The following is a 25569-nucleotide window of genomic DNA, read 5'->3' as shown; positions in this document are numbered from 1 at the left end:
AAGCTCCACTTTCCAGGCATCCCATCTTGGACACAGAGGGACGATCCCACACTGTGTTCTCTCTTCAGAGAAACCTAATTTGAAGACCTTCAAGATTGTATCCAATCATCGAATTCGTATCCTTCGTTGCGGATACTCGCCAAGCTCAGGCCATGCGCAATGTGGTTACTTTTTCTCATCTTGAATAATGTGCACGGAGATGCAAGTTGCTTCAGGGATTCTCACGTGCCGACGTCACCATCAAAGTACTGTAATTTGCTAGTCGGGATGTACATCAAATTGTGTGTTCGATTTTTGGCGGTCGGGTTCAATATCAATCTCTATCGGGACTGCGTATGCATTGATGTAATGACGTCGTTGTCGTTACCGAGATTGTTACTGGCAGCGAAATACGGTCTCAGCTGACACTAATCTTCGTGTTTTGATAATAAGACCCAGTTCCAACCCGCACTAAGTAGCCATGAAGCTTCAAATGGTTCAACATAATCCATACAATGCAAAAGGATCTGCGGAACAAAAGAAATCACACAATATAGTTCAATCGTGCATTGCAGAAATCGCCGCATCCTATGGAATAGAAATGCGGGGATTGAGATATCGTCGCCCAACATGGACACGCACATCCAACTAAAATGGACTGAATGCCATAAATTATCGCCCGGTCATGTTTTCAAGTTCTTCACTTGGAGCGTCCTTATTCAACACCGGAGGGGTCCATCGAAGTATTTCCTGTGTTCAATTTGGATTCGACATCTGCTGCTGCATTGGAGGACGCTTGCCACCATTCCTTCGGAACGGATGGCACCAAAGCTACAGCTTGTGCGTATTGCCCGTCATGTGTGATGCTGACTTCGCAAAATTGCCCTTCAACATCTTCGATGTTGAATACAGTACGCTCCAACTCTGTAGAGGACGATGTGGCGTCGGATGGATGTGGGGGTCGAGACGGTAGGCGGTGACGTAGGATCAAGCCTTGCGGGCCACCCTTTTGCTGGCTGGAAGAGTTCGACGGTAATATCATGATCGAGTGGAGGCCATTAGACTTCCCAAGGTGACCGCATGCCTTTCGGCAAGCTTCTTTGGCAGCCCATCTATCATGAGCGGCGTGAGCTAGAGTTCAAATGTCGAAAATAAAAGGTATACCTACCGCCCCGCTAGATACTGGGACACTTGCCCGATATTGTTGTAGGCTGCCTCCACTGGACCAAAGCGATCATAGAAAAATTGACATTCTGGGTACGTGAATATCTTAGATAGAAACCTTTTCAATGGCTCTCGTGACTTGGATCCTTCGCATTCTCGACGAACATTGGCTGTCAAGATAGATTGGATTCGTTGGATGGAGCAAATATCGGTCCCTATTTTCAATGGGTAGGGAAACGGGCGAGGCGGCATGGAAGGTCGGCGAGACCAGAAAAAAAGAAGGAAGAAAGAGTAAGTAGTGTTTGGTATGCAATTGAAGATGAGAGAGTGTGAGCTGTGTCTACTGTGGTCAAGGAAGCTATGTCCATCCACCCTTGCACTAAAGTCTTGGCATACAGAGCCCAAATCAGCAAAAAAAGAAATTCGACGTGGGCCAGATTCGAACTGACGCTCCCGAAGGAACAAGATTTCTAGTCTTGCGCGATAACCACTCCGCCACCACGCCTGGTGATGTTTGATGAAAGATTGATAATTTTGATACATTATATAACCAAATAAATGACGGTGATGGTGACCATTAGCACACACCCTCGATGGTGATGATCACCATCACCACCAAACGGTCGGGCAACCCGGACTTGGTGCGGAGTGCAGCGTCCATCTTCTTCCGTATCCGGATCTATTCCATCCGTTCGTCTGTCACTCGGGATCCATGCGCCCAATTTGGAAAACTTCTCGAGAATTCCCAGAATGACCTTCGTTATCGTGTCTAGCGCCAGCCATCTTCGCGACACGACAGGAACCAACAGATGCGGCCTCATCTAGGTACCCGTCAGTAATCGTATGGAATTATACCCATCTATCTGCTTCATTCTCGTCGCAGGTTTCCTTTCATTTCAGATCTTTGTTGTACCAAATCTCCACATCCTTCTTGGAATCGGTCAACATGTTTCCGTACAACGGCTTTGAAGCAAATCGAGCAAGCGCTAGAGTATCATGTTATTGCTTGCCATGCACATCTGTATGCCACACAACCCCACGTGCATTCCCACGAAACTGCCAATCCGCCATCTCGAGGCATCATATGGTTCTTGCTCAGCACCACTTTGCGGGTGCAGGTGCGTAATTGGGAAATTCCCTGTCGTATTACGACTTCACGAGGACCCTTGGCCCAATTATCCTCGCCCAAATGGTGCGCAAGATGTACAGCGGTACATACGTTCGGACTTCGAGCAATGCCTCCGTAACCCGACGCCTTACCCACCGAGATCTTGCCCCATGTCAGCCATCTCATCTTACTTCCCCATTGGCCCAATACGCCCAACTGTTGCATCTCCATATTGGAAATCCGGACCCTTTGAATAGAATAGCGTGCTGACCGCAGCCACAATCGCAAGACCCCAGAATGCGCAGCTTACGGAAAGAGGTCAGCGCAGTGCCCATCCACCAAAATTCCGGTCATGCTACAGGTTGATTGCCTGCACAGTTTCCCTTCCATCAGCCTGTCAATGCTACCATTGGGGCTTGTAGACATGGGTCCATCATGCGAGTCTACAAACATGCATACTGCTAGGCTGGTCAGAAAACCCCGACGCAGCGGTAGACTACGTACCATACGAGATGAACGAGTCCGATGCGCAGACATGTTATGGTGGGTGGATGGTGTCAGCCCGTAGGGTTCTGAGTTGGGACACATATATACCGACTGCGGCGCCGTACAGCGTACGGGTCCTGTTCGACTCAATCGGATTTCCGCAGTGTGTCCTTTGGATGTACATGTCACTCAAAACCTGAGTGCCGCTGCTGAATCCTATTCTCTACGCTATTGTTCATAGTCGTCTACATTGAACGACACCGACTCGATTCAATCCCCACTACTACCGCCACCATGTCGACTTCAATGTCCATCACCCTGCCGGGTGTGGCCATTCTCACAGCAGATGCAACGGGTGCTCAATATTCAAGATGGCGACGCGGATTGAAAGCTGCATTCGAAGCCAAGGGGCTTTGGGAGTATTGCGACGGCACACGACCAATGCCAATGCCAGCCTCCGGACCAAACTTCTTCTCACCAGTGGTAAAGTCAAATCCTCAACCAGAGCTTTTGGACGAGCGAAAGGCATGGATGAAGAAGGACCGGGAGATCAAGCGCGACATTTTCCTATCTATAAGCGACGACATCAAACTTGAAGTCTTCGAGGTCGGCCCACCATTGCCACCATCTGCCATGAAAGCGTCTGAGATGATAGAAGCTCTTGACCAAAAGTTCCAATCTTTTAAATTCGAGGATTACCATCATGCTTTCTGTCACTTCCTAAATCTCCATATCGACCAATATCCAAGTGTCGAGGAATTCAACAAAGAATTCCAGGCTACCTTGGAGGACCTACTGGACCATGGTTATCCCTTGGACAATGTCCAGGCCTGCAGCGCCTACTTCTCGAAGCTACGCTGCACACAGAACCCGTGGGTTGCAGACAGGCTCAAGGAATGGGACACACTCGACACAGCTCCCCAACTGGCAAACTTGATGAAAGAGTGCCCGCCCTGGACGATCATCCGACCACTGACAACCAAAGGCGCAACCGCACCTCAGCAGCAAGCAGACGCACCATCAGACAACGAGCAATTGATCGGGACACCAAGCTTGAAGGCCGACGACGCTTCCGATAGCAACTCCGATATCTCGACTCCCTCTCTGAGCGGAACCTCCAGTGCTTCACATTCACGTAACTCATCCACCAACACCGTAGCCCATGTACGAAAGGCGTCAAGTGATTCTCCATTCACACAGGAGATCACTGTTCATGCAAGCATGGAAGACTTGACGGACATCAAGTCTTTCCCGCTGCCTATTCGAAGTATTCCAAAGGGACCAACCTCAGCGCCGATGCGTCTCAGCATGCAGCAACCCCTTTCGAAGCCAGACATTCAGGCCCTCCCGAAGATGCTGGCACCGCCAGTGAACCGACCACTCCCACCAATTCCAGGAAACAACACTGCAGAGGTTCGATCGCGATCTGTCTCTCCTCAACCCACCACGGTTCCCATTATCAAAAGCCCTGTTCCCCCTTCCCGACCACACACTCCCGCCGGACGCAAATCACCTACTCAGGACCAAGCAAAAGTCCATCCAGCATTGAGATCCAGGGCTTCATCTACCTCGCTCGCACGACAACCGTCTGTACGACACGCGAAGTCACCAAGACTATCACCGCCACCACCACCGGAACTGCAGCGACCACGTTCTTCCTCGGGCACATATGCACTCTCCGCTCCTCGCACAACACCAGATCTCACTGAGCGCCCGTCCACATCCCGTTCTCCACCAAAGTCCAACCCTTTCAGCAAATCACCTCCACTCCGCCGCATCGATTCCACTTCTTCATCAGTCATCAGCCTCCCCCTTCAAGGCGTACCCGAACACCAGGACACAGTGATCTCCGGTAACATCTCCACTACGACCACGACTACAGGACTGGGCTTGCAATTTGGCCCTAGTGAGGAGCAGGTTGCAGCGGACACCGTACGCTTCAGTTCCAGCCCTCCACGAAACCTGATGAGCAGACTGAGCTCCGAACTCAATGACGACGACAGGCGGTACAAGAAGCGGAGCTGGAGCATCAAAGCCAAGCTCAACGCGAAGAGATACGAAGTCAAGGAGATCATCTAATACCCTTTTTTTCTCCCCGATTATGATTGCGGTTTCTTTCATTCTTCTTATCGATTTTTCTACGGTCTATGGCGTAAAAAGCATCGCTACCTTTCACTTGATACCTCTCAGTATTCTCTTTCTTTCGGCTTCATCTATGATACCACGAGCGGCTTCGGGCGTTGGAGTCTTCTTCTTTTTTCCACAGAGCTTTTGGACCTTCTTTTCGTCCTCTCCTTCTTTCTTCCACTCCCCTTCCACCCCCAAAGTTTCATTTTCCGGGATCTTCCATCACACCGCCAATCATTCCTCCCTCATCGAGCGGGGCAAAAAGCGAGGGCATGCGTGTGTGTTGGTGGTGCTGCTGAATCGCCACCTCCACCTCGCACCTCCAACACCCCCTGCCACAGCTCCACGCGCTCGCAATCTATCCCCGACAACATGGCAAATCCCGTATCCGCACAATGCAGTTTCCCTGTACATACATACCTACATACATCATAACCCTACACATTCACACATGCCGCAATTTGCATCCAGCAGATACTCGCATGGTTTTTACGAACCTTCTCTCTCGTATTCTCTCAGCTTCGATTTTGCGAACGTGGCGGGTGCAAAAATAGACCTCAGCCTTAAGTGGTTTCGCCGGCACATCTTGTCTCCACCACCTTGTCGCATACTTTTCTCTTCCTCTTTTCTATGCACGACTAGGACGCATAGTCACGTACACGGAAATTCAACGAAGGATATCGGTAGTTACCCCTGTTTCACAAGAACACACAACATTCACATATTAGCATAGCATAAGGTACACAGCATGCATAGCCAAAGTCTCAAAAACAAAGCAAAAAACGCTACCACAAATGGAATAAAAATCATAAAATAAACTTTCCTCTTTCGTCCCGAACGAATGCGTGATATCCTTCGAAAAAGGAAAGAGTTTTAATTTCCTATTCGCATCCTCCAATATTGTTTCAAATTTCAACAAAGTTCGTTGGGGAAGTAACACTACATACAGCACTGTTCCATGTACGTACAGATACCTATCTAGGTACACAGTTGGAGGACCCGCGCATTCAAATCTCCGTATGCAGCAGCGCGTATGTACCCGTATGTACCTACACGGCACGCACATGCCTGGACGAAATGAAATAAGGTCCCCCAACATACGGAGTAGATTGCATCGGACATGTAGGTACATGTACATACCGCACGTGCGTAATGAGATTCCTTTCGTCCTGCGGGGAGGAAGAGTCTCGAACGTACGGAGTATGTACTGTATGAACAGGTACTTGTTGAGTAGGTACCTAGATACCTAGGTTGTTGTGTACCACCACAACCAGAACCCTCACCATCCCCCAACGCAGACTCCCTTCAACATCACCTACCGAGTCTCTCCCTCCCTCTCTCTCTTCCTCTCTCACACATACACACCCTCCTCCCGACCGCCCGTTCCTCCTCTTTCCCCCTCCTGTCATCCAGAAACCCTCCATAATCCATAATCCATAATCCAGAACCCTCTCCTGCCCTCCACCAAGAAACAAGGCCACGAGACAAACACACACCTCGCACCTCACTCCCAACTAGGCAAATAACGTGAGATTCACACACTTCCCTCATAGGGTGGGGTGGGCATGTCATCTATTCTCCGCCCCCCACCACCACCACCACCACTTCCACCACCTCCATCTTACGTAGATATGCATATTGAACCATTGAACCATACCACCTGGCGCCGCGCCCATCTAGTAGATCGGTCGGTAGGTACGAGGTATGTACACAGTACTTAGACGTAAACGTAAACGTAGCTCAGAGCCTCGCCTCGCCAACGACGGCGATGATGATGTATCGATCAATCAATCACTCGATGCGATGTGGCGCGCAGAGCATACGAACCATTTCTGCCCCCACACCTACACCCACGACTATCGTACATACACGGCGGGGTGGGTGTTCAAGCTGCGTTGCCTTTCCCTACCTTTGCGCTGGGGGAATGGTTGGCTAGGAGGGGAGGTAGGGGAGGTGTGAAGGAAGGAACGCATGCCTAATCTGTGCAATGTACGGGCCGAGCCTCGCCTTGGGAGTTGGAGTTGGGGGACTTGGGGTGGTGTTGGAGGTGGGTAGATACCCAGATCTGATGGGGGGGGGGGGGGGGGTGCCGGGCGGTAAGGTATGGGCCATGTGCTCGAAGGGAGAGGAAAAGAAGGCAATTGAGTTCAAGTGCCGATGATGATTGAACTGTTGGAAACCTACTGCTGCTGTCGCTGAGTTGGGGAGAGAGTGAGGTAGGGCGAGAGCGCAAGTATTCGGATTTCCATAGTCAACAGTCAGCTATTGCACACGCATCACAATTCCGTCCCACAACCGCGATACAAGTCCTCTGCAGTATCTACTCCATACTAGGAAATCCGATTTTCAATCATTCACATCCACGAACCGCCTGACTCACTATCTCAGACATCATACCACTCACTCAAAGACAATGCTTTGGAATAATACCGCACCGGTTCTGGACTTCATACTCCGAGAGACATTCAGAACGAAAAAGAGGTTCTAGAGGTGGGTGGCTGACTGGATAGTGGGCTCTGGAGTGGGTGAGTGGGTACGTAAGGCGAACACAGTTCCGCAGGCCCTTTTTCGAGAAACGCCGTGAGCAGCGCCTCCCTCGAATACAGGACAGGGCAGGGGTAATGGTCTACGGGTGCCAGGGGCGCCATTTTACCCCAGGGAGAGAGCTGGGGGCTGGGATTAGCGAAAAAAAATGGACGAGAATTGGCACAGGAAGAAGCAATTGCAAACAGCGGATGATGATGGGAGGGAGCATGTATGTACGCCGATCTCGGAAGGGTTGGAGAGGGAAGTTTTGGAGTGAAGTTTTTGAGTCATTCATTTATTTGTTTGTTACTCTGCACATTGCAGAGAACTCTATGTGTCTCGTTGCCTTGCTTGCGTGATATGAGACTTTAATTCCGAGTTTGTTAGGTAGAAACGACCCCGTCGTCCCTCGTCCGCACGTTTGTTTGCTTAGAGATCCACGGAAACCAACGCCGATTGCCCATAAATTCCTACCAATCAATGGATTTCCGATTTACCGATTTTGGACCGGCTATTACCCCATCAATACACTATTCGTACCCATCAAATGACGCACTACTGCGTGGCCCTCACGGCCTGGTCGACGGCCTTTGCAAAGTAGTCGACGTTGTGCGTGTTCAAGCCTGCCATTGAGATGCGGCCGTTCTTGGTCATGTAGACGTGGCTGTCCTCCCGCAGCTTGAGGACCTGCTGCTCCGTGAGGCCCGTGAAGCTGAACATGCCGATCTGGTCGGTGATGTGGTTCCATGTGCCTGGAGTGCCGGCCTCCTCGAGCTTCGCGCGCAACACCTTGCGCATCTCAATGATCCTGCCGGACATGGTCCTGAGGTTGGCCTCCCACTCTGCAAAGAGCTCTGCGTCGTTCAGCACGATCGAGGCAATGCGCGCGCCGTATGCTGGGGGATTTGAGATCTCTGATCGCTGGAGAATGGCGAGTTGTGAGGCGACTCTCGAAACTACTGACTGGGCGTCGGTCGACGGGCTGGTGATGAAGTGGAAGCATCCCGCGCGCTCGCCGTAGAGACCAAAGTTCTTTGCGTACGATTGGGCAATGCAGAGCTCGAAACCTTGCTCGACAAAGTATCGGATGGCCCAGCCATCACGGGCCAAATCCCCTGATGCAAAGCCCTGGTATGCGGTATCGAAGAAGGGGAAGTGCTTCTTCGCGCGGATCACCTCGGCGATCTTCTTCCACTGCTCTTGCGTGGGGTCAACACCGGTAGGGTTGTGGGCACAGGCATGGATCACAATGATGGAACCTTCATCTGCACTCTCTAGGGACTTGATGTAGCCATCGAAGTCGAGACCCTTGGTCTGCTTCGAGAAGTATGGGTATGTCTTCTGCGGGATCCCCACGTTGTTGAAGATCTGGAAGTGGTTCGGCCATGTTGGGTCGGAGAAGTAGGCTGTGCGGTTCGAGTTTGGCTTGTAGAATTTGGCAAGGAAGAGAGCTCCCAAGTGGACAGCACCGGTGCCGGAGATGGTCTGTAAACTGGTGACCTGTGAGGTAATTCGCGATGAGCTTTAGTCATAATGGGTGGGGGAATGGGGTATGTGCTCACCCGCTTCTCCTTGATGGCGGGGCTGTCGCCGCCTAGAACGAGTTTTTGTGACGCCGACGTGAAATCTGCGAGACCGGCGATGGGGAGGTATTCGTGGTTCAGGTTGGGATCATTGCGAAGCTTCTCGTCGGCCTGGGGCGAAACACGGTATGTTAGTGAATCCTCGTCTTCAAACCGCCGCAGTAACAACGAAGGTCTTGGAAGAGTGGGTTGGAGAAATGGAGTGACTCACCTTCTTGACGACGGGTAAGACCCATGGCTTTGCGTTGTCGTCTCTGTAAGCTCCAATGCCCAAATCGACCTTGTTTGGATCTGTGTCGCGGCGGAAAGCAGCCATCAACCCGAAGAGAGGGTCTTCGGGAGCTTGGGGGACGGCATTGGCGTCGAAGGAAGTTGTGGAAGCCATTGGAGCGAGGTGGGAGGTGAGTTGGGATAGACGGAATTGAGGAGTGATAGAAGAAGGGGAGGAGGAGGATGATGTAGAAGTAGTAGGAGGAGAGTTGGTGCGGGTGGGGTTTGTTCGAGAAGGTGACTCTGGCATGATCGCTATTATTACTTATTCGTGTACACTCAAACCACCTCACGTCTCACACCGCCAATGGTACGATTGGATACGATAGGATGGGCGGACAACGGCCTCCGCCTGACCTCTTGACTTTTGAGCAAACTCAACGCTAAGATATCCCCGCAAAGTGTGCTGAATGGCTCGCTGCAACGGGAGCTGCAGTGAATGCACGTCGGGAAACACGCGGTCCAGCGGGATGGATGCGGAGCTGAGCTATGGAGAGTAGTGGGAGTGGAGAGCAGGGGCAAAAAAGTTTGGAGAAGGGATGTGACGGTGGACGGGGGAATGGGGGATGGAATTCGCGGAACTCTCTCTTCTTCTTTTCCTTTTTCCGAGCTTCATGCGTAGAGAGAGCTCTCTTTATAAACCCCAGAATGTCCTCCTCGGGATTGAACGCCCTAGACAGGCTCGTTGCCCATACCGAGGTCCACCTCTCCACGATTACAACGAGTGCGGATTCTAGACGGCCCTGGTGATGATGTCAATTGATCTCACCAACCTCTCATGCGGATCCGATATCAATCAAGCCACGCCAGATTGGGGACCCAGTATTCGTATTAATCAATCTTGCTAACTCTGCTATTGGCGCAGTCGCAGCTAAGGCTTGTCCTTTACTTACTTGAACTTTGTACAATGCAGTAATTCGTGCCTGGCCCGCACCAACTAGGTAATCCATACCAGTAGCTATTTGTATCGCGCAACGGCTGGCCCACTACAAGTACCTGGGAAAGTATCTATAGTATCATGCAATTGCCACGAGGTTTCAATCTATTCGCACTCAATAATACTCCATACACCTTTAATGCTGCATGGTCAGTTTCGAAGGGTTTTGGCATTGAGGATATGAGATCGAACAAAGCCTTTGTTGCTATTGTATTGTGTCCATACCGTACTATTCTAACATGTGTTCCATGAATCAAACCGCCAATGCCTAGGTTAAGCAAGGGACATGAGGGACGTAAGGAGAGGTGGGCGAGGGCAAAGGTGGGTCAGCGAGCAGCAAGTTTAGGGCAATTCGGCCCAATTTCGCTTCACATGCACGAAATGCTCGTGGAAAGTTTCCCCGGAGTGCACCGGTAAGATCATCGGCTGACACCGTCTATCACAAGCTCATTCTCGATTTCTTGTCACCTGCGATGCAGCGTCTGCAAGTATTTCTAATTGTGCTTCGTATCTATCCGTCATATGAAAAGGTCCCACAGCACAAGTGTCGAGCAGAATGCTACAGTCCCGTAAAAGACCATCCGCGCGGTGCTCTTCCTCTCGGTCGCTTTCTTCAGCTCCTTGTTACCAGTTCCTACGTTTTCGGTGGTGTTGAAAGAGTCCTCTACCAATTGCTCGATATGTGCGGCTTGCATGCTGAGATTGTTTGCGAGCGTAGTCTGTAATTCGGCGATTTCGACGAGCGACTTTTCCGTTTGGCTATTTGGTGTCAGATTCGCATTCTCAGATAGGGTGTGACAGAAGAAAAGGAAGATAGATAAATAGATGAACAGCATCCACATACCGCACTTGGTCCAGGGAATCCTCATAGTGTTTAAGCATGTCCTGGTTCTCTTGCGCAAAGAGTTGCAGTTGTTCCGGATCGAGTTGTGCCTCCACAGCCTTCGACTCTGTATCCTGCTGGTAGGTGGTTGTCCCACGATAATCCTTCTCTGATCCGCCATCCAAGTCCTGGAAATTTGATGAGGATGGCATTGTTCCCCTCGCCTTGTATAAGACACTCTTGCTCTTCTCCACCTCTCGCTTCAGCCTAATCTCCATCATCGAGCTCTGAAAGCGACCGCATTCTTCCATCTGCCGTTGTAGATACCATATTATGCTCTCACGGTGTACCTGCAATGTCTTCGCCTTTGCCTCTTCGAGTAGTTCTTCTGGGCTCTTTGCAGTCACTGCGCCTCCTGCAGCCCATCGTCCGACGAAACTAAAACCTGGCCCTGCTCGCTTTTTGTTCGCAATTCGCTTTTGTGTCTCCTGTCGCACCTGCTCTGCATCCGACAGATTCTTCACGGCATAGTTGATGTCCCGGAGGAGATCCTTCGCATCGGCATCGATCTGTTGCCGTTGGGCGTCCGTCAAGTATTTGGTGTCCTTGTCAACACCTGCGGCGGCGCTACCATTGAGCGATCGCGAGACCTGCTTCCTGCGTGGGGGATGAGCAGTGGATAGATAGCTCTGACGGATTCCTCGAAGGTAGGTGTGTAGCTCTACGATGCGCGCTCTCTGTATGTCAATTAGTGGTCAAGTTCGGTGAGAGCCCGAGAAACGTGGCATTACGATCTGGTAGGCCTCCTTCAGGAACTCGTCGAGGTCCTGTACGCGGAAGACATGAGGTTCGACGATGCGAGAATTGTGAGAGGCTAGCGCCTTGTTAAGTATTGGGGTTAAATCCATTGGGATGGATAGCAGGGCAGCGGAACGGTAATGGAGGTGCACACAGCTATGGCTGGCAGCAATGCAGGCAGTGGACAATGACGACGATCGGGACACACAAGCAGGCGGGGGATTAAGCCGGGTTTAACTCGCTTAATTATCCGGAATGGGGTGACACCCAAGCAGAAGGAATCAAGCTTCGTTCGACTCCTCCCGACCCGTCGTCAAGCCTGAGCCGTTTCTCCCGTGTCAATCATCATCTAAATTCATTGATTATTCCATTCCATCATTCATTCTAGATGTCAGTAGTGGATTTATCAATCAATCTTACATGTGCAGCCCGCAATCCGGCATCCGACATCACACACGTCATTCCTTCAATCGATTACCACCGGAGTGACTGAATGTACACAACCAAACCTCTAGAACAAAACGCCGAATCCTTTGAAATAATGGAATTATCCATTGCATTATCTGCCCGTACTCTTGCAACATGTCCAGCGCGGGCGACTTTAGGCCGAGTTAGCATCACCTACCGTGAATTACCCGTCCACTACTCCATCTAACATTCGTATTCATCCTTCACCTGCCGAATGTTGACCGATGGACCACGATGAAAGTTGTTTCCTAAAAGATATGCTCTGCCTCCGGAGGGGACATTTAGCTTACGGTCAAGGGCCTTATCTGTAACTGGCACCATACGCGCCCCGTGGCTATCGGATGACTGCATCCTGCGCCAATAATGATGCACTCTTTTGCACAGTACAGAGAGAGCCATCCCCCATCTCCACACCCTTGGCCGAGTTCGCCGCCGGTGTTAACCACACCTCGTCCCTCATGCCGGCTGCATAACACACCCCAGCCTACCCTTCCCCTCTCTTATAACCTACAGCATATTCCTATGTATCGTTCGGACGGTCAGTGTCGGCAGTCCTCCCTCACAGCATTTGGCCATGAGGCAGGACGCAGTCCCCTCCAAGGACGGGGAAACATTGGCATCTAGTGATGGTAATGAACTCCATATATTTCAAGATGGAAAGAACCACATTCGTCAATCGGAAAAGGGAGATGACGACAAGGCCATGGATGGACGACCTCGATCTACGACTTCATCAACGAAATCCGAAAGTATTACTGGAGAGGACCACGCTCACGACATCGAGGCGCTGTCAGTCATTCCGTCCAATTCACCGCCATATTCCGTATTCAGCACAAGGAAGAAACAATTCATTGTATTTCTCGCAGCATGGGGCGGGTTTTTCTCACCGTTGTCGGCCAACATCTACTTCCCAGCGCTGACGACATTAACTCACGAATATAATGTTTCAAGCACTTTGATGAATCTTACCTTGACTTCTTACATGATCTTTCAAGGTCTAGCACCCACGTTCTTTGGGGATCTTGCTGATATGGCGTAAGTATCCAGCCTGTCTGATGCTCCAACTAGTGCTAACAATTTGATGCAGAGGAAGAAGACCTGCGTATGCTATTGGCTTTCTTCTTTACATAGGAGCGAACATTGGCCTTGCCTTGCAGAATTCGTATGCTGCACTCTTCATTCTCCGATGCCTGCAAAGCAGTGGTAGTAGTGCAACAATCGCACTTGGCAATGGCATCGTAGCAGACGTTGCGACGAGCTCTGAAAGAGGCACATGGATGGGCTATGTCACCAGTGTAAGTTGTGCCGTATGTTGTCACTGGGATGCCTGACCAAACTAACATCTGGGAAGGGACCTATGGTGGCACCGGCACTAGCCCCAGTCATTGGAGGCCTACTCGCAGAATATCTGGGTTGGCGTGCGATATTCTGGTTCCTTGTAATCATGACAGCAGTGTACCTGATCGTGTTCTTTATCGCCTTTCCCGAAACAGCTCGAAATGTTGTTGGTAATGGTTCCATACCTCCACAAGGATGGAACATGTCGTTGCTCGACTACCTAAAACACCGAAAGTCCTCGGGGCAAGAACAAGACGCACAAGTAGAGCTGGCAAGTAAGCGGAAATTGAGGTTTCCAAACCCGCTAGGCACTCTCCGTGTGATCAAACAGAAGGACGCCGGGCTCTTGTTATTCTACAACAGCCTGGTGTATACTGCCTTCTACGATGTCATTGCGTCAGCGCCCTATCTGTTTGCAGAAATATACGGATTCAACGACCTTCAAATCGGACTTGCATTCATCCCATTCGGCGTCGGAGCCCTCTGCGCACCCATGCTTGCAGGCCGTTTGATGGACTGGAACTATAGACGAGTAGCAAAGAAAGAGAACTTCACAATCGATCGCAAGCGAGGGGATAACCTTCAGAACTTCCCTCTGGAGCGTGCACGACTGCATGTCGCCGTGCCTATGCTGGCACTTGGAACGGCAGCCTTGCTCTGCTACGGTTGGATCTTGGAGGTGGAGACCTCGCTCGCAGCACCATTGGTAATGCACTTCCTGATGGGCTTGTGTCTCACAGGGGCGTTCAACTGTATGAGCGTGATGCTGATCGACTACTACCCAATGTCTCCAAGCACAGCGACTGCAGCCAACAACCTTGTTAGATGCTTCGTTGGTGCTGGTGGCACGGGCATCATCAATATCATGATTGATGCCATGGGCAGGGGATGGTGCTTCACCTTCATCGCAGCTGTCGTCACAGCTATGAGTCCCATCCTATGGGCGCTACTAAAATGGGGTCCCAAATGGAGAGAAGAGCGAAGGATACAAATGGAGGAGCAAAAGGAGCGAAATGGATGAAGAGGAAAGGGCTCTATCTGCATAGGCGGTGGCGACACTCGATTACCTACGCCTCCATTTCTCCGCATCGGTTACTTACCGTCTTTGCATTTTGTACCACGATGATACCCGGGAGCTATACTACCTCCCACCGAATTGTACTACACACCTTCAAGCATTGCATTTGCCACAGTTCATTCGTGATGGTTCTTTTCTTATATTATTTGCAACATTTCGACTTAAGATCTTCAATGTAGCATTGAGCATTGTCAAAAATGGTCACACATAAGGGCATCAAACTGTGGATTGTGCCAACGGCAGCGAGGGGGAAGCAGTGACGTTTTTACTGATGTTCACCGCGTTCACGTTGTCTCATCGCCAAATCTAATTTTAGACATTGAAGGACTGAAATCCCATACCTTGAGTTCAGCTACGTAATTCCATTCCTTGGTTCGGTCTCAGCTATTCCATACTACTGGACAAACATGAAATATTGGTTCATGGTAAGAGACCCCGTTTCAGGGTCAGCTTACCTGACGATACCAATAGGCAGCCGTACCGGCGTCGCCGCAATACACTGACTTTCTCAAGGCACGAATAGGAATTGTTTTACCGTCTCTTCCAGGTGTATGCCAGGCTGAGGCGGGATGCTGTGGCACAACGAAGAAAGTCGTGTGGCTTAGCCCCTCGACTGACGGCACGCGACAGTGGGTAGCATTTATCGATTCGGAGGACCAATTTACAACCCGAATCGATATTCAAAAGATCTGACTTCCCTATAGATATATACCAGCTCTATTTTCCTCGAACGCTTCTTCCTGGTTCATCAAGCATAAGCCATTCCCCACACCGACTTCCATTCACCCAAACCCACCTACACTCAACCTCACAACCACCACAACCACAAACATGCTCCCCAACCTCAACACCCTCACTTTCCTCCTCCTCCCCTCCCTCGCCCTCTCCTCCCCCCTCCTCACCCGCCAAACCTCCCCCTGCGCCCCAACCTCCTACACCATCACCAACTACCTGTACACCACGTCCCCCTCCTCCGGCGCAACCGTCCACTTCACATTCCAATCGCACTTCCCGGACCCCTCCCTCATCCAAGACGCCGTGTCGTCGCCGACATCATGCGACGCCAAGAGCCCGGACGGCACGATACCGAACTCGAACGCATGCACGGCGGACCGGAGGCTGCTTTTTGACTTGCGGGGCCCGCAGGAAAGGGGGGAATGGCAGGTTTCTCATTCTTGGAGGTGTGATGGGTAAGAACAAGTCTTTCTTTTCAGTGTTTATATTCTACATGTCCCCCGTGATCTTTGGTCTTATGGCTTTGTTTTTGAATGGGAAGATACAGCTGACTGATTGATCTGTACGTACAGACAGGAATGGATGGCTTCGACGCCGGTTAAGTTCGAGCCATTGAATTGCGCGGCGACGGAGGAGGGGGGCTCCATTTGCTCGAGTCCGGATGTGGTTGTGACGCCGTTGAATGTGAGGAGGATATGCGGTGGACCGACGTGTCAGTGAAGAGGGTAGCTTCGTGTTGTGGGCAGGGTGGAACGGATGTGCATATTTTCGAAGAAGTCGAGAGTAAGTTTTTTACATGTTTGATATGGCCGTCTCTCATATTCAGGTATCGGGGTTTACGATTAACTAGAAAGTATTAGCTAACTAATTGCGACGTCAAGTAAATACAAACTACTAAACAGTGACATCATATTGCAATGAAAGTAATCAGATACACATCGAGGATAGAAGAAGAACCGCCACATTCGTTTCGTCAATCATTATGGTTGTTGTGATTGTAAAGCACTCTTCCATCAATGCTGGAAAACGTCAAATGTATGTGTATGAAATTAGCCACTTTGGGAAGCCGATGCGACCCGTTGACCTTGAGTCTCTCCGAGTCATTGAAATGTTGTTCCCAGTTGTGGTAGCGATTTACAAATTGCAGGATGTTAGCTGTTCAAGGATGGCCTTTTCTCTGAGTTTATCTTGCCATGTACCAACGAGCAGTTTGGGGCCATATTGCAAAAAGCTTACAGCTATTTTAAGCATTTTCTCTTTCAAGATCTAGCACGGCCCATTAAAACCTCCGAATTCGATGTGAGATTGACAATTCCCACCCGCTGGATCTTGGCCGGCTCTGGCGGTGATTGATCGTACGGCCGTAAGCCAGCCTCGCCAATCATCACCCGCCATGTCCTAAGACTCTCCAACCAACTACTCAAGTCGGCGATGGGGCTCAGCAAACCGCATACGCACGAAGGAAGGTTATCAATCTTAATCTGGGGATAGAATGGTCACGTGTCGCTGATTTACGTCCGCAACACATGAAGTCGGGTCCTTAGACCGCCTTGGTCCCTGGCAAAGTTGTGCGATTGTGGAGAAACCCATGCAATAGGCAGGCCATGCGACAATGTAGTGCGGCTGTGATATGGAATAACGGCATGAGATCGGCCCTTTGATAATTTCATACTTCTTCAAGAAATGAATATAAGTGATAGCATCAAGGACGTTCAAATGGAAATCAACACACAGCAATTCTCATCTTCATTCCATTCCAGCTTCTTTTTCTCGATACACAAGCACGACATAAATCACTACAACGATCAAGATGAAGCTTTCTACCTCTCTTTTGGCTCTCCTCCCCGCAGCATCACTCGCCTGCAACCATGAGAATGCAAAGCGTCAGGCAGGCGGAAATGAAACAGAGAACCCATTCAAGTTCACCGTTGGGACTGACGGACCCGCTGACCCTGCAACAAACGGCTACTTTATCAACCACGTTGCTCTCCTAGTCTCCAACATCACCGCATCACGAGACTGGTACAGAGACGTGCTCGGCATGCGCCACATCTTCACCTTCGACATGAACCGCGACTACATCATCAGCTACATGGGCCACTCGCAAGGCGGGCGCAACGGCACTGGATTCCAGACCGGAGAGGAGCTTCTCAAGCACAAGAACAACCTCGCCGGCCTCCTCGAGCTCCAACAATACACAGTACGCACTCCCCCCACCACATCCTCCCCACCCCTCGACCCAATCCAAAACATCATGTCCTCACTCGTTCCCCAAACTAACAACACCCAGCCCGATTCCGCCGACAAGAAATTCACACCCACACGCGCAAACACCCTCTCCCACATGGGCCTCATCGTCCCCAACATCCAAGCCGTTCAGGACCGCTGCGACGAACTCGGCGTCACTGTCGTCAAGAGGATCGGCGTCACCGGCTTCGAGCCCAATGCCGGGAACGCGGATTTTGCGGCTGCTTGGGGCATTGACGATCTCGAAAATGCGTCGGTCCAGGCAAGGATCGCGGCGGTGCTGGCTGGCATTGATTCGTTGGGCTTCAAGGACTTCATTGTCATTGCGGATCCGGATGGTAATTTGTTTGAGGTGCAGTCTTTGGTGCCTGCTGGGGAGGCGGGGATCTAGATGAGATAGATGTGTTGTCTTTGAACAAGGGCATCCGATGAGGTTCTCTTTCATTTCTACTTGTACATATGTTAGTTTGAAAGCAGGTGATGATGCTGGTACATAGATAGACTGCGTAAGATATTTTTGCCCAGTTCATACTTTGTTCTGACATGAAGTAAAGCATTGAATAGAATATGTATTAAATCATTGTAGTTATAAACTTCTCTTTAAATCAAAACTTAATCAAAAGGCGGTTAAACTGGGATTCACATTGCAAGCCCAATATACGGAGTACAATATTCAGCTTTGAAAAGGTGAACTGTACGTCCAAAAGGTGCGATACATTCGACATGGACCCTATATAATTATTGAGTGTTCAGGATTCTAATGATTACAGCCACAAAAGACAAGACAGGCATAGCCAATTACTGTCCGGTCCTTCAAATATGCAAAAAGGTTCATCCAGCATGAAGGTGTCCTGGGAAACTAAGGCCACTGCACCCTTTGATACTAAGAACATAGTTATATTGGTATTCTTCTCATATCAGGCCGTTGACTGGTCGCTGAGGGTATGTTAGCGTGCCCGTACTACATGATTTTTCCTGTCATTCCGTTTGCTAGGGTATGTCGCTTGAGACAGCGAGTCATATGTGGCCGGAACTAAGGCAACCCAACGGCTCAATTTCAGAATTTTCCACCGGGTGTCCCATCCATGAACCACAGTTATTGTCCTCCTTCTCCATCTGGTCTTCCTCATTTTGTCATGCTATATTATTTATCTTACTTCCAATTTCTTCATCAATCAACCAACAACCATCCGATATGGTCTAGTGGCTAGGATTTGCCGCTCTCATCACGAGAGTTAGTTACACTTTCAAGTGCCGGCAAGGCCCGGGTTCGATTCCCGGTGTCGGAAGCTTTCTTTTTTGCCCATTTAGGTGTTGTGGCGACGTTTTTTGGGCGTTGGGGTGGTGTTTTGGTGCGCTGGAATGCTCAGGGGCGGGGCGCTTGGGTAACTGGATTTCTCTTTTTGGCGGGGCATGGGAGGGGCAGTCTATGGAACGTCATTATAGGCGTTGATAATGTTATGCTAGGTGTGCATATTATACTGTATGCTTTGCAATAATGGACTATATACTACAGTGTTTAAGTCTACACAGCATTTAGTTACAAAGCTTGGACAATCAATTATACTGTACTGTAGCTGTCATGATCAATATATAATCTTAGACTTGATTGAATGTGTACGAGTTCGAATGCGTTTTTTTCAGCAAAATGGTCGGCCTTATATGTTATAAGTTATAGCTTGAGAGTGCTCTTATGGAAACCTGACATTTGCGGAAAACTATAAATTTGCAACATATCGAACAGTCAAATCCAATGTGGTCCTTCCAAGTGCTTGCTTATTTTACCACGGTTGCACACCATTTTGATCAACAATCTTTCCTGCATCCCCATCCCTTTTGCCCTCAACAACGTCTCTCATCAACGTTCCGCCCAACGCTGGATCTCCAGCTCCATACCGTTTCAAAACCTCTGCACCAGAACCACCAAGTCCAGTTGCCAGGAATCCAGGCGAGATACCAAAGACCTTGACGCCGTCACTCTTCAATAGGCGAGCCCAGTCCAGCATCATCATATTTAGTGCCGTCTTCGAGCTGCGATAGGCAATGACGCTCGGCCCGGCCGGTTTTGGCCAGCCGGCAGGAATCTCGCGAGTTGCACCAGAAGACACACGAGTCGGAGCAAAGTTCTCAAGAGACGAAAGTCCCGAAGTGACGAACAAAAGACGGGGGCTCGCAGAGGCCAGAAGCAATGGAATGAACGTATGCGTGAAAACTTGAGTGGAGGTCACATTAAGGGAGTATGCGCGGTCCCAAGCCTCTCGAATGCCAGAAGGTCCAGGGTTATCTTTCATGAGCTGATCGAAAGCGGCGCCGGCGTTGTTGACGAGTGCATCTACTCGACCCCATTGCTGTTGAACAGTGTTGAAGGCAGCTTCGATGCTTTTATCGTCTTCAATGTCGATCTGAAGCAAATGGATTTCGCTCTTGGTACTTGGGACTTCTTCATTGATCTTTTCCAAAGCAGCCTTTCCTTTGTCCAGCGACCTGCTGCCCAGGAGAATGGTATATGCAATGTCGGAAGCTGCTAGAGCTTTGACAACTTCGTATCCAATCCCAGTGTTTGCGCCGGTAACGAGAACGACTGATTTTGAGGTAGCCATCTCGAGGATTGATTACTCGTTTCTCAGAGTATAGAAAGCATGTATTATAGAGTTCAAATTTGTTATTGTGATTGAGAGATGTTATAGCATTATCGCGTTTCGGATATAACGGAGTAGAGGCCGACACGGACGTCACCAGTACAGTTACGGTAAGCTCTAATGCGGCCAACGAAGCCACTGCGCCAATCGCAATGATCAAGTCGCGAGATCGCATCAAATAAAAGTATTTCCAAGTTCATCGCATATGATTTCGGTGTTGCTACCTTCGTAGTTCGAGCTCATCCTTTCTTATCATCCTTCGAAGCAAAGGAACAGGACAATCTCGTGAAGATAGAATAGGACTAGCGCGATGTAATACGGGTGATCTTCAGGCACTCACCGAGGTCGGTACATCGTATCCCTCCGCACTTCTACGTTACATCGTGCCTTTGCTTCGATTTGAATTTGTCTTCGACGCGACATATGATTTCGATGACCTCCCGCAGCTTCTAGTGGGCGGAAATCCGAGTCTTTGAGACCTGTTGAAGTGCTTTGAAGCGTCGCTTGGCATACGTTGAGTGTACTTCAGTCATCATGACTTCGAACCAGCAGCCAATGCTCCTGAGCCCTTGGTATCTCGACGATGAGATTCCGCCAGTAGCGAAATGTTGGCCAATATGGGTATGGGGTTGACCTTCCAATTTTTACATTCGACCAATCGCTAACCTAAGCAGAACGAGACAACAGCACGTTTTACGCCATGCTTTCTTCCGCTTATTTCTGCGATACCAGTCATCATTGGAGCATTGATTTTACTACCTTATCCTCTCAGCCTTCTCAAGTCGTGGCGTCCCCAGTGGACCAAGCCTTTCATTACGGAGTCGAAGCATGTCTCGGTCGATGCTGATTTGGCGCCCGCCCGTCGCGTGGCTATTGTGGCTCACAGCCTTGTGGTCGTCTGTTTTCTTGGAATGGCGCTGCAGATTGTCACGATTTTTTTCCCTTTTCGGCAACTTACAGCCGTATTTCCAACGATTGCCTGGGTGAGTGTTGTTGCGTTCGACTTGTAAAATCCATGCTGACAATCGAGGCAAGGCCATTGCCATCGGGATACTGGCGATTGAAAGGCCGAGGGTTGCACCAATTTCGATACTTGTCTTACTTACAGGTCTGCTCTTCTCGCAGTTAGTAATCCTCTCTCATACAAAGGCCTCTCTGGCTGCCAGAGACCTGCCTTTGGTGATTGCCCCGGTATTTGCCTTGTGTGGTATTTTCACCATCTTAAACATGCCATTACGGGATCCAAGATTACAGCGTGATGATATCAGTCCAGCATTTAGTGCGCCAACAGTCAAGTTGCGAACTCCCGAAGATAACCTGACCCCTTGGCAGTACATGACTGTAGCATGGATGGAGCCATTGGTCCAGAGAGGATCAGGAGGAGCGCTGGAAAATGACGAGGTATGGGACCTTGGCTATGAGTACAAACATAGTCGACTTCATAACAAGTTCCGTACGTTGCAAGGATCGGTCGCGAGTCGATTGCTCCAAGCGAACGGACTCGATCTTGTCCGTACAACGACGCTCTCATTGCTGGACTTGGCTACGAGTATGTGATATCCTTGAGCTTTGACGATGACACAAGAAACTGATATCACGTTAGAGCTCTTTACCCCTGTCCTTCTACAACGTTTGCTTGTATCTATGAAGGATCCTGCATCTCCCAATAGTGCTACAATAACGTATGCGTCACTCTCGCTTGTGCTTCGATTGATTTCTGCTCAATCCGCAGTTTTCATTCTTTGGTATAGTAGACGCGCATATGAACGTTCAAGAGGAGAAATGATCACGATGCTCTACGAAAAGACGTTGAACAGAAAAATCATTGGCGCGAAGCAAAAGTCTGAGACTGCACTAGATGACCAATCAAACGCAGGTATCTCTGGTACCACCAATGGGATTTCTGATGGCCAAGAAGAGGCAACGAAAGCAAAGGAGACTGGGCCCTTTGCATTATGGCACAAATTACGTGCTGTCTTCGGATCTCAAAGGCAGAAGAAAACACCGGAAGAAGCGGACAAGAAGGGGGCAGCCTCAATGGGAAAGATCCTGAACCTAATGAGAAACGACGTGTATGAGATCTCTCAGCGTTTTTGGGATTTTCCGGATATGTTCACGAGGCCTATTGGCGTAATCGTCGCCATCATTCTTATCTGGCGAATGCTCGGTTGGGCATGCTTGTTAGGTGTTGTTGCCCTGTTCGTATCACAGCTACTCAACGTCTTGATCGCCCGCCTTCAGGTCTATTACGAAAAGAAACGGCGAGCTGCAACCGACGAAAAGCTCCAGAGGATCACCCAGTTCATCGAGTCGATTCGCCACCTTCGCTGGTATGGATGGCAAGAGGCATGGCTGAAGGATATATTCGAGTCGCGACAGAAGGAGTTGCATCTACGTGTGATCCAAATCTTCTTATCGACGACTCTTGCATTCATCCTTCGATTTGGATCTGGCTTATTTCCAGCTGTCTCCTTTTATGCGTTGACAATATTCGCTGGTAAACCACTGAGAGTCGACCTGATCTTCCCCGCGATTGATCTTTTCAACATGCTGGAGAACGACTTGAGAAAGCTTCCTCAACTCATCACTGTCCTTTTGAATGCATATGTCGCTATGGGAAGAGTCGAAGCCTTCATGCAGGAGCCAGACAAAGAGCAAGCCGATGTTGTTCCCGAAGGAACGGATGACCTTAGACTTGAGAAAGCTTCTTTCGCATGGCCCGGTGTGCCGAAGAATGTGCTCGAGAACGTTACCCTCTCATTTCCAATGGGGCTGACTGTAGTATATGGTGAAGTTGGCGCCGGCAAGACAGCATTACTGCAGGCCCTCTTGGGCGAACTCGACAAGACTGCCGGAGAGTTTACACGTCCGGAGCAAGTAGTCGGCTACTGTGCGCAAACTGCGTGGCTACAGAGTATGAGCATTAGAGACAACATCCTCTTCTCGGCACCATATCAAGAGACTCGATACAGGCAGGTCTTGGAGGCATGTGCTTTGGTGCCCGACATGGCTGAATTTAAGCACGGCGACCTTTCGAACATAGGAGAAAACGGCATCGGTCTCTCAGGTGGCCAGAAGGCTCGAGTCGCTTTGGCAAGAGCTGTATACAGCGATGCAAAAGTCATTTTCCTGGACGACCCTCTTTCGGCCTTGGACCATCAAACAGCAGAGTTCATTGTCAACAAATTGCTTGCAGGTCCTTTGATGCAAGACCGCACAACAGTACTCGTCACTCACCGCACCGAGCTTTGCCATCGCCTGGCGAAGCAGTGGGTCGAGGTTTCGAATGGCAAAACGACAGTACACGAGCCGAATGAAGAAGAAGAGAATGCACTAGGTCGCACACATACCCATGACTCTGCAGTAGACGAGGAAGAACGCAAGAAGAAGGAAGAAGAGCAGGCCGCTGCTATCCCCGACAAATTCCTCGAGGAGGAACACCGCGCAACAGGTGGAGTCAAACGACAAGTGTACTGGCGCTACATCAAAGCTGGAACTCTCCACTGGTGGTCAATTTCAATTATTGTCATGGCTGCTTTCCGCGTGCTCGATGTCGTACTTACTTGGTTTCTTAAGAGCTGGGGAGAAGGCTACGAGGAAGTCCAGGCCGAAGGGCTGTTTGACTCGCTACCCCCTCCATATAAGAACGCCGTGCCATGGCTTGAACTGTTCTTTGCTTTCTCCGTCGGATCATCTATTCTTTTCTGGCTTACAAATCTCATCATGTTTGGTGTAGGATACCATGCTGCGAAGACCATCTTTAAAGAAGCCTTGGATCGCGTTGCCCATGCTACCTTCCGATTTTACGACGTCACGCCGGTCGGTCGATTGATGAACCGACTGACATCCGACATGAACACCGTCGACGGAGCTCTGAGCGAGATGTTCACTTATTTCGTCTGGGGCCTAGTTGGGTGGCTATCGTGCATCATTGTCTTCTTCACGTCAACGCCGGGTTTCGTTGCATTTGCCGCGATTCTGTGTAGCGGATTCATCTATCATTTCCTTCGTTTCTTGCCAGTGTCCCAAAGCCTGAGACGTCTAGAGGTATGTCACATCCCTTTCTTTGGACTGTCTCTTTGCTAATGTAGAGTAGATGGTGTCTCTGTCACCATTGATGTCCAACTTTGGCGCGCTCGTCGAAGGCCTCACAACAGTACGAGCCTTCTCAGCCCAGCCTACGTTCCTCGCGTCAGTTATCGGAGTTGTCGATAATTTTCAAAAGAACGATCACTTCTACTGGTCACTACAATCGTGGCTAAGCTTCCGGTTTTCTCTCCTCTCCGCATCATCAACCCTCGTCATGACCCTAATCGCCGTCTACACGAACATAAGCCCAGGCCTCACAGCCTTCGTCCTCGTCACTGCGAGCAAATTCGTCCTATTCACAGACTACATGTGCCGCGTGTACGGTATGCTCGAGATGGACTTCACATCCGTCGAGCGAGTCGTCGAACTCCTCGACCTCGAAGAGGAGACAAAAGGCGTCGTCGAGCCCCCGGCCTTCTGGCCCACATACACCGGGGACATCGTCTTCGACGACGTCACAATCCGCTACGCCGCGAACCTCGATCCCGCGCTGCTGAACATCTCGCTTCGCATCCCAGCTGGGTCGAACACCGCTGTGATAGGACGCACTGGCAGCGGCAAGAGCACGCTCGCGATCGCACTACTAGCAACCGTCGTCCCTGAAGGCGGGACGATCACCATCGACGGCGTCGACATCGCGACTGTGGACCGTCAGGCTCTAAGGAGCCGCGTGACGTTCCTCGCCCAGGAGCCCGTCCTCTTCCCCGGCAGCATGCGCAAGAACCTCGACCCGCTCGACGAGTACTCCGACGCGGCGTGCGAATCCGTGCTCGCGAAGATCGCGGGGAACCACGAGTGGACGCTGTCGACGAGTATTGAAGGGGGCGGGAAGGGGCTTTCTCAGGGACAGAGGCAGCTCGTGGGGCTGGCGAGGGCGATGCTGAGGCGCTCGCCGGTGCTGATCATGGATGAGGCGACGGCGAGTATTGATTTCGAGACGGCGCAGCGCATTCAGAGTGTGTTGAGGGATGAGATGAGGGAGAGTACGGTGATTACGATTGCGCATAGGCTTGAGGCGGTCAAGAATGCGGATTATTGCGTTGTGCTTGGGAAAGGCAAGTTGGTCAAGGCGGGTAAGGCGAGCGACATGTTGAAGGACGGCGGTGAGTTCGCGGGAATGCTGGCTTGAAGCGAAGTTGTGTAGATGGTGTTCCTGCCAGAACCTAGAATGCTT

At 50.3% G+C, this 25569-nt stretch overlaps 10 protein-coding genes and 2 non-coding genes across 12 annotated transcripts; 7 read left to right on the top strand and 5 right to left on the bottom strand.

Annotated features, from left to right (window-relative positions):
- Window positions 1–694: 694 nt before the first annotated feature.
- On the bottom strand, window positions 695–1395 carry BU24DRAFT_458991 (uncharacterized protein; the record flags this gene model as incomplete). Its single annotated transcript, XM_033531688.1, has 2 exons — window positions 695–1091; window positions 1148–1395. The coding sequence occupies 2 exons, from the start codon at window positions 1393–1395 to the stop codon at window positions 695–697; spliced, it is 645 nt and encodes a 214-aa protein (XP_033387640.1).
- A 172-nt stretch (window positions 1396–1567) lies between these two features.
- BU24DRAFT_t10 lies at window positions 1568–1648 on the bottom strand. The gene has a single exon. It is a non-coding gene; the product is annotated as a tRNA-Ser (tRNA).
- A 1213-nt stretch (window positions 1649–2861) lies between these two features.
- On the top strand, window positions 2862–4957 carry BU24DRAFT_116240 (uncharacterized protein). Its single transcript, XM_033520853.1, has one exon. It carries the CDS (start codon window positions 3032–3034, stop codon window positions 4814–4816), a length of 1785 nt encoding a protein of 594 aa, XP_033387639.1. The 5' UTR covers window positions 2862–3031; the 3' UTR covers window positions 4817–4957.
- Window positions 4958–7847: 2890 nt separating this feature from the next.
- BU24DRAFT_116197 (aspartate aminotransferase) lies at window positions 7848–9651 on the bottom strand. The gene is made up of 3 exons (XM_033520852.1): window positions 9185–9651; window positions 8953–9084; window positions 7848–8890 (listed from the first exon to the last, which is right to left on the bottom strand). The coding sequence occupies exons 1-3, from the start codon at window positions 9491–9493 to the stop codon at window positions 7946–7948; spliced, it is 1386 nt and encodes a 461-aa protein (XP_033387638.1). The 5' UTR covers window positions 9494–9651; the 3' UTR covers window positions 7848–7945.
- A 730-nt stretch (window positions 9652–10381) lies between these two features.
- On the bottom strand, window positions 10382–11988 carry BU24DRAFT_418883 (syntaxin). The gene is made up of 3 exons (XM_033527078.1): window positions 11795–11988; window positions 11025–11740; window positions 10382–10939 (listed from the first exon to the last, which is right to left on the bottom strand). The coding sequence occupies exons 1-3, from the start codon at window positions 11909–11911 to the stop codon at window positions 10699–10701; spliced, it is 1074 nt and encodes a 357-aa protein (XP_033387637.1). The 5' UTR covers window positions 11912–11988; the 3' UTR covers window positions 10382–10698.
- A 984-nt stretch (window positions 11989–12972) lies between these two features.
- On the top strand, window positions 12973–14628 carry BU24DRAFT_341738 (MFS general substrate transporter; the record flags this gene model as incomplete). Its single annotated transcript, XM_033523286.1, has 3 exons — window positions 12973–13304; window positions 13357–13564; window positions 13621–14628. 3 exons carry the CDS (start codon window positions 12973–12975, stop codon window positions 14626–14628), a joined length of 1548 nt encoding a protein of 515 aa, XP_033387636.1.
- Window positions 14629–15516: 888 nt separating this feature from the next.
- Window positions 15517–16320, top strand: BU24DRAFT_489288 (uncharacterized protein; the record flags this gene model as incomplete). Its single annotated transcript, XM_033533630.1, has 2 exons — window positions 15517–15875; window positions 15993–16320. 2 exons carry the CDS (start codon window positions 15517–15519, stop codon window positions 16138–16140), a joined length of 507 nt encoding a protein of 168 aa, XP_033387635.1. The 3' UTR covers window positions 16141–16320.
- A 519-nt stretch (window positions 16321–16839) lies between these two features.
- Window positions 16840–18198, top strand: BU24DRAFT_418881 (uncharacterized protein). The gene is made up of 2 exons (XM_033527077.1): window positions 16840–17620; window positions 17711–18198. Exons 1-2 carry the CDS (start codon window positions 17231–17233, stop codon window positions 18056–18058), a joined length of 738 nt encoding a protein of 245 aa, XP_033387634.1. The 5' UTR covers window positions 16840–17230; the 3' UTR covers window positions 18059–18198.
- Window positions 18199–18623: 425 nt separating this feature from the next.
- BU24DRAFT_116155 (uncharacterized protein) lies at window positions 18624–19011 on the top strand. Its single transcript, XM_033520851.1, has one exon. It carries the CDS (start codon window positions 18665–18667, stop codon window positions 18869–18871), a length of 207 nt encoding a protein of 68 aa, XP_033387633.1. The 5' UTR covers window positions 18624–18664; the 3' UTR covers window positions 18872–19011.
- BU24DRAFT_t17 lies at window positions 18857–18956 on the top strand. The gene has a single exon. It is a non-coding gene; the product is annotated as a tRNA-Glu (tRNA).
- A 222-nt stretch (window positions 19012–19233) lies between the features above and the next one.
- On the bottom strand, window positions 19234–20337 carry BU24DRAFT_418880 (NAD(P)-binding protein). The gene has a single exon (XM_033527076.1). The coding sequence runs from the start codon at window positions 20265–20267 to the stop codon at window positions 19449–19451; it is 819 nt and encodes a 272-aa protein (XP_033387632.1). The 5' UTR covers window positions 20268–20337; the 3' UTR covers window positions 19234–19448.
- Window positions 20338–21193: 856 nt separating this feature from the next.
- Window positions 21194–25524, top strand: BU24DRAFT_386147 (ABC bile acid transporter-like protein; the record flags this gene model as incomplete). Its single annotated transcript, XM_033524907.1, has 4 exons — window positions 21194–21289; window positions 21342–21855; window positions 21910–24353; window positions 24403–25524. The coding sequence occupies exons 1-4, from the start codon at window positions 21218–21220 to the stop codon at window positions 25522–25524; spliced, it is 4152 nt and encodes a 1383-aa protein (XP_033387631.1). The 5' UTR covers window positions 21194–21217.
- Window positions 25525–25569: the final 45 nt, after the last annotated feature.

The sequence above is a fragment of the Aaosphaeria arxii genome, assembly GCF_010015735.1.
Source record: "Aaosphaeria arxii CBS 175.79 unplaced genomic scaffold BU24scaffold_2, whole genome shotgun sequence".
NCBI lineage: Eukaryota > Fungi > Ascomycota > Dothideomycetes > Pleosporales > Aaosphaeria > Aaosphaeria arxii.
The sequence above is the reverse complement of the archived record's forward strand: the minus strand, read 5'-3'. Positions and strand labels throughout refer to the sequence as shown.